Source organism: Corvus brachyrhynchos, unplaced genomic scaffold, assembly GCF_000691975.1.
Source record: "Corvus brachyrhynchos isolate BGI_N302 unplaced genomic scaffold, ASM69197v1 scaffold6, whole genome shotgun sequence".
Lineage (NCBI taxonomy): Eukaryota > Metazoa > Chordata > Aves > Passeriformes > Corvidae > Corvus > Corvus brachyrhynchos.
The window spans coordinates 2686952-2693038 of NW_008238632.1; the positions used below are offsets into that span (position 1 = coordinate 2686952).

A 6087-nucleotide genomic window follows, 5' to 3' on the forward strand; every position below is an offset into this window, starting at 1 on the left:
AACGGGTGTCAGAGGCGTTTCCCCAGCAAGGAGGTGGCGAGGGAGCGCCCGGTCACCGCACATGGCGTGGGTTGTGTGCGCGGCGCTGGGCAGCGCCCGTCGGAGCCCGTGTGCAGCAACAACAGCTGTAGGAGTAATAACGTGGGTGTCACGGCAGCGACAACAAGTGTGAAACACCCACGGCAGTAGTCGTAACACGTGTGTAACAGCAGCAACAACACCTGTGTCACAGCAACAACAACAACTGTGTCACAGCAACAACAGCGCGGCATCGGCTGAGTTTTCCCACAGCACCGCTGCTCCCTGCGCAGGAGGCTCTTTGGCACGGATGAGTCGCAGCATCCTCGTCCCCAGCACTTGTCGGTGTTTTCCCTGCCGTGGGCCTGAGCAGTCACGGTGTTTTCTAGCCGTAAGCCACGGGACACAAAGCTTGAGATCATTTGGAGGTACTTGTTGGCTGATGGAGATTTTAATTCCTGCCCGTTCCGCTGATCAGGCAGGCCAGGCATCTTCTAAAAATGGGATTCTCTTGTTCTCAGAAATGAGTGACTGCTCGTCTCTGAAGGAACTACACGTTTCATTGCCACGAGCTGTCTTTCCACTTGCTTTTATTGTGAACGCCAGTTTTAATGAATGAATGTTTCTTACTTTCCTTTCTTCCCTGTGAAGGACAAGGCATTAGTCTAGATGCAGTAAATTGGAAGAAATGGAAGAAAGGAAGATCAAGAGGAGGAGCCCCAAATCATCTACCAGTCACTCTGCTCAGGTTGCTAACTCCAAGAAAAGCTCAGTGCCAGTCAGTAAAAGTACAGCCTTTTCCAACCCTGCCCCACAGCCTGCCGTACAAAAACCAAAGTTAAAACGGTAAGCTCAGGGTATTTGCAGACTTGGAGGAAGTGAGAGCCAGAAACTTGGCAATGCTAAGACAGTCTAAAGGTTGTTTAGACTGGCTGTGACAGAAGAGTTTCAGACTTGTGAAAAGTTTTGATGATGTGTCTTTTTTAGCAAAATGATTTGTGTTTAATGCAATATAATGGTTATTTACAGAAACGGAAGGTGTTTTACACTCTTTTTGTAAGCTTTATGAAATGTTACACAATGTTGTAGACTCATACTGACAACAATTTAGCTGAAGCAGGGTATAGCCTGATGTGCCTGGTGAAAGACATGAGTTGGGTGATCAGATTTGGGTATCGTATGGGAGATAGTAGAGCCTCAGATGTACAGCTGTGAGCAACAAATGAAATATTACATGACTGCAAGGTTGGAACTGACAAGTATGGCAGGAAATGAATGATATATATTGAACGGGATGAGCTAGAATTGGAATTTCCAGGTGTTTTGTGACTGGGGACTTCTCAGTTGGGGCAGCATCTTGCATAAAGAAAGACATTCAGTTCTTCATAAAGTACCACATCAGAATACTTTGTTTTTTGTTGATGGTATGTGTGGTTCCGTTTGAGAACATTAATTTTCCTGCATGTTAGAAAATGTATTTCTTGGCTGTGGCAGACACAGTAGATAAATAAATGAAGAGGAATTCTAAAGTGAAATGTTAGCTGGAGGGAGGCAGCAGAATTTACTGACCTCTAAGTTTTAACTCTTCATTTTGCAGTGTCAAAATGTTGAGATAGTGATGTTCTTTATTTTTAAGACAAGCTGGTGGTCCAGTTTTTATTTTAAAAGCAGTGATTGAAATATGCACTATATATTTCCCATTTAATTTTCAAAGCCCAGATGTACACTTCCTTACATTTCAAATTTACAGTGAAATTGAAAACAGGAAGTAATATTTGTTTTAATTTTTTTTTAGCGTAATCAAAGAGAAAGCCAAACCTCCAGGAGGTGAAGCAAAAGGGGCACAGGCAGCACCAATCCAGCATTCTTTTCTCACAGATGTATCAGATGTCCAGGAGATGGAAAGGGGACTTCTGAGTCTCTTGAATGACTTCCACTCTGGCAAACTTCAGGCATTTGGTAAGTGCATGAATTGTGTGTGTACAATAGTTGGTTTTTATAGCTGTACAATGGTAACATTTGCAAACAAGTGTGCTTCATGGACAGACTGCTAGTTGTCAGTTGGACTCTGCCACATGAATTTAACCTAATTAATACATATTACTGCATTTTTAAATTATAGTCCTATTGCAAGGTTGTCTGTGTTGTGAGATTATTCATATGACATTTCATTATTCCTTCCAGCATGGAAGCACCTTTCCTTACGAATTTAAGATACCAAATTTAAAACCACTTGTTTGTGATAGTGTAGGAAGAAGTAACTGTATTTAGCACCCAGTTTTGCTGTGTATGAACCTTTTAGACTATTGGTAACAACTTTTATGAAAATCAGTGCCAGCTGCATTTTACTCAGGTTACTCTTCTGTCTTAGCTTCTTACTATTTTTACAGCCTCAGAGTCGATGGAGGTTTTAGAAAAACCATTACCCATTTTTGCTTCCTTTTTTCCTCCTGTACTAAGTAGAAAGATGCACATGTGCTTTTGCAAGTTTAGTGTTAGGTCAGCATGTCAATTTCACACTGATTTTACAAAAGAACCTGAGAAGTCTGTATTATATAAACCATCTGTTCCAAGAAAGCAACCCTCAGATTAGTCAAAATTTAAAAAAAGGCTTACTTTGATCTTATTTAAAGTTAAAAAACAGGGCCTCTCTAAATCAGAGAAAAATTCAGGAGTATAGCAAAACCATGTGCATTCTAAAAAACTCTTAGAACGTTTGGTAGCCATTGTAAATTCAGCACAACACAACATCAGATGGGGTGACAGAAACTTCAGTAGTGAAACAGTGAGAAATCGAGAAAGCAAATTCTTCACACCTTCATTTGCACTCTTGGGTTTCTTTATCTAAAGCTTTTGCCTGTCCTTTTAGGAAATGAATGTTCCATAGAGCAGATGGAGCATGTGCGGAGTATGCAGGAGAAACTTGCTCGCCTCAATCTGGAGCTCTATGGGGAGATGGAAGAACTCCCTGAAGATAAAAGAAAACTAGCCAGTGATTCCAACCTGGATAGACTGCTGTCAGATGTAAGTACTGGGAAGGCAGAAAACATGGAACTTAGCCCACAGCAAAGCTCAGTTCAGGAAAACGCCGCTCCTGGGTGCGCAGTGATTTACAGTTGAAGAGAATGTAGCTCTTCAGTGAACCAATATGTGAGCCTTGCCCTCCTCTTGGTTTTGGGAAAACACAGGACTTGTTTTCATACATTACAGCTGCTGGTTGCTTTGGGGAGCAGAGCAGGCTAGCTGCAAGCTGCCTGAGCATGTCAGCCTGCTTAGGGACAGCCCGTGTACTACAGAACTACAACCATTTTCCCTATGGCCCATCCCCCTACATTTGGGGAAGATGACACACAACAAGCAGTATAGATCTGTATATTCTACACTTTGTCTCGTGTATTTCCGTAAAAATCAAAACTGTTAAAATTTCTTTAAATTTCTTGAGATGAGTAGATTTAAACTTAATTTGGAACTTAGCTCATTGTACAGAATTCAGTGTAGGTTTGATTTGATTTTTGTAATAAGTCATACATTTCAGGCCAGACTATTAATTATTTCCTTCCTTGTTTTAATGTATTTATTTTAGCATACTGCCATAATTGTTGCATTTCTTTGACCAACAGAAGTGCCATTTCTCATAATTTCTACATTTATATTGCAGCTAGAAGAACTGAATTCATCTATGTATCCTTTTCCTAAAATGTTTATTTTGCATTATAATTACTAACTGTAATCAAATTGCAGTGTATTTCCCCAAAAACTGATGTCTTTACAAGAGTCAAATCACTTCAATAATGTCTTTTCTTTTAAATTAGTGCTATAATACAGCATAGATTTTTAGGTTCTTCCAATACATAAGTGACTGGATCTTAACACATCTAATTACAGGTTGTTTTTTTAATCTGGTGATTTATTTAGCTACCATGTACCACTTGTGTACCACAGTGTGTTCTCAGTGGCAAAGCCCATCCGCAGCAGGGTCTTTCTACATGCGTGTTATTGAGACATTCTGGACCATCCGTAGTATTCCTTCAACAATATTCAGAAGCATCTGTCCCACTGATAAGTGAATCCTATTACCTTTTAGTTTTTTTTCTAGAAACGTCTGGTTATTTATCACTGATTTGACTGTGGAGAGTGAACTGACTTAACTTTTTATTTCTAGGGTCACAGACTTCAGCAGAGCTTAGGTAACTGAACAAATGTGCGCTCTTAGCCCACAGAGAAGATAAAGCTGAATACCTCAGCTTGTCTTTTACACTGTGCTTTTGATAAGCCAGGATGACAGTGGAGAAGCGTAGCACTCCGTTTGCTCTGCAGTCTGGTTATTTCTGTTGTTACACACTTTGTATGAATTGAGGTGGTGAGGCTCTGGTTTTTGGGGCCTAAGATCCTGCACTGGTATGTGCATTCCCTGCATATCTGTGGAAAGCTGTTTAAGGCAGATTTCATTAAGAGGACAAGTGATAATACTACCATGTAATAGTGATAAAAATGATTTGCCACCCCCCTTGAGCCACAGGCTAATGCTGGAGGTATGTAATGCTCAAGTCTCATTGAGTAATACTAATCTACTGGTTGAGAACTAGCGTAGGCCTTACCAGAACAGAGTTTATCTGGACTGGTGTACAGCCCGGAGTAAGCAGAGTTTCGTGTAACACTGCTGTGTTGTTTATGCCTTATCTGTATGTGAAAGTGTTATTCCTTAATGATTTGCTTCAGCCAAAAACTACATTTAGCAGATGCTCAAGATATTCCAAATGGTACCACAGGCTGAGAGAGAAAAATCTTTGTCAGTTTGGATTCTCCCAGTTTTGCTTTTGTTTTTCCTGACAATGGAATCAAGAAGAGTTGTGACTTTATGTTGTTTGTTTGTTTTTTAATTTTACACAACAAAGAATCGAAGTGCAAATCCAGGTGTTTATTTTGCACATTCTTCTGAGCACTGCATTATGTCAGGGCTCAGTATCTAGAGTTGTAGTTAATTGTGATGCTGTGCTTTTTATCATTGCCTTACTTAACAGAAAAATTGGAGAAGCTTGGAAGTATATTGCTTCTGCGCAGTGTTCATACGGTTGCAAATGGTACATGTATATAGGTTCATTGGCATTTCTCCAGTTTTTATGAAGGTAGTGATAATGTTGCCTTTCTGATCATTACATTGACAATCTGCACACTGTATCTTTAGTATTTTGTTGATTGGTGATGCCTCAATATTAACTTATTGTTAATAAAGTGAAAAGTTTTAAATATATGTTGTTTCATTTACAGAAGCTGCTATTGGCTTAGCTGTGTTAGGAAGATGAGTTCTACATTGTCCGAATGTTTGCAGAGTTTACTTTTTTCCATTACTGTTTTCCATTACTGAAGAATTACAAAATGTCACCAAATTAAAACTAGCATGCATGCTAGCAGTCCACATAAATTGAAAGTATTGTGAAATTTAAAAATTGGGTAAATAGTTATTCTTCAATAAATCCAGGATATCCAGTTTTGTAGTTACTCTGATGTTGTAAACAGGCTGCTGTTAATTGGTATCATCTTTCTGTGCACAGTCAGAGAAAAAAAAAATCTGTATTGTGTAAAATCAGGCTGGTTTTAGGTCCAAAATTTCTTTCTGGGTCCATCAAACCATGCCTTTGATTCTAGATTTATTTTATATTCAGTTTTTAGGTAATACATTCAGACTTTATACTATTTACACTTACTGAACAAGGAATGGAATTTTTATCCTTCTACCTGAACACAAAGCTTTCATCAGCCCAGAGTGAGTGTGTGGCCAGGGAATAGAAGATTCCTTTTGTTTGGCATCTTTGGAGAAGAGGCTTCTTCAGCCACAAGTTGTAGTTTTGGATTGCGCAGCACCGAGCCTGCAGCATGCTGGGGACAGAAGGATCATTTAACCACCATGGGGTGCTCTGGCTACAGATTGAGCCTCAAAGTCCCTGCCTCACCTATCATGCAAATCTCCATGATTTACAAACCAGGAGGGATCTCCCAGCGGTTGTTCTTGTTCTTTATGCAATTTATCTCCTTCATTGCTGAGGTTCTCTAGGAGTTTGCATGCTGGTA

The 6087-nt window shown here is 39.8% G+C and overlaps 1 protein-coding gene across 3 annotated transcripts; it reads left to right on the top strand.

Annotated features, from left to right (window-relative positions):
• CCDC28A (coiled-coil domain containing 28A) lies at positions 1 to 5506 on the top strand. 3 transcript variants are annotated; one of them, XM_008635977.2, is made up of 5 exons: positions 16 to 864; positions 1814 to 1977; positions 2888 to 3042; positions 3677 to 3699; positions 4738 to 5506. In XM_008635977.2, exons 1-5 carry the CDS (start codon positions 707 to 709, stop codon positions 4790 to 4792), a joined length of 555 nt encoding a protein of 184 aa, XP_008634199.1. In that variant the 5' UTR covers positions 16 to 706; the 3' UTR covers positions 4793 to 5506. The 3 variants fall into 3 exon arrangements, with proteins under 3 accessions (XP_017592766.1, XP_008634198.1, XP_008634199.1); XM_017737277.1 differs by lacking the exons at positions 3677 to 3699; positions 4738 to 5506 and having other exon boundaries at positions 1 to 446; positions 670 to 864; positions 2888 to 3654; XM_008635976.2 differs by lacking the exons at positions 3677 to 3699; positions 4738 to 5506 and having other exon boundaries at positions 8 to 864; positions 2888 to 3654.
• Positions 5507 to 6087: the final 581 nt, after the last annotated feature.

Excerpts from the sequence above, each read along its gene's own strand:
- CCDC28A (XM_017737277.1), top strand. The coding sequence starts at position 707 with ATGGAAGAAAGGAAGATCAAGAGGAGGAGCCCCAAATCATCTACCAGT. Across the intron at positions 865-1,813 it reads CAAAAACCAAAGTTAAAACG|CGTAATCAAAGAGAAAGCCA; the intron begins GTAAGCTCAGGG and ends ATTTTTTTTTAG. Across the intron at positions 1,978-2,887 it reads TGGCAAACTTCAGGCATTTG|GAAATGAATGTTCCATAGAG; the intron begins GTAAGTGCATGA and ends CTGTCCTTTTAG.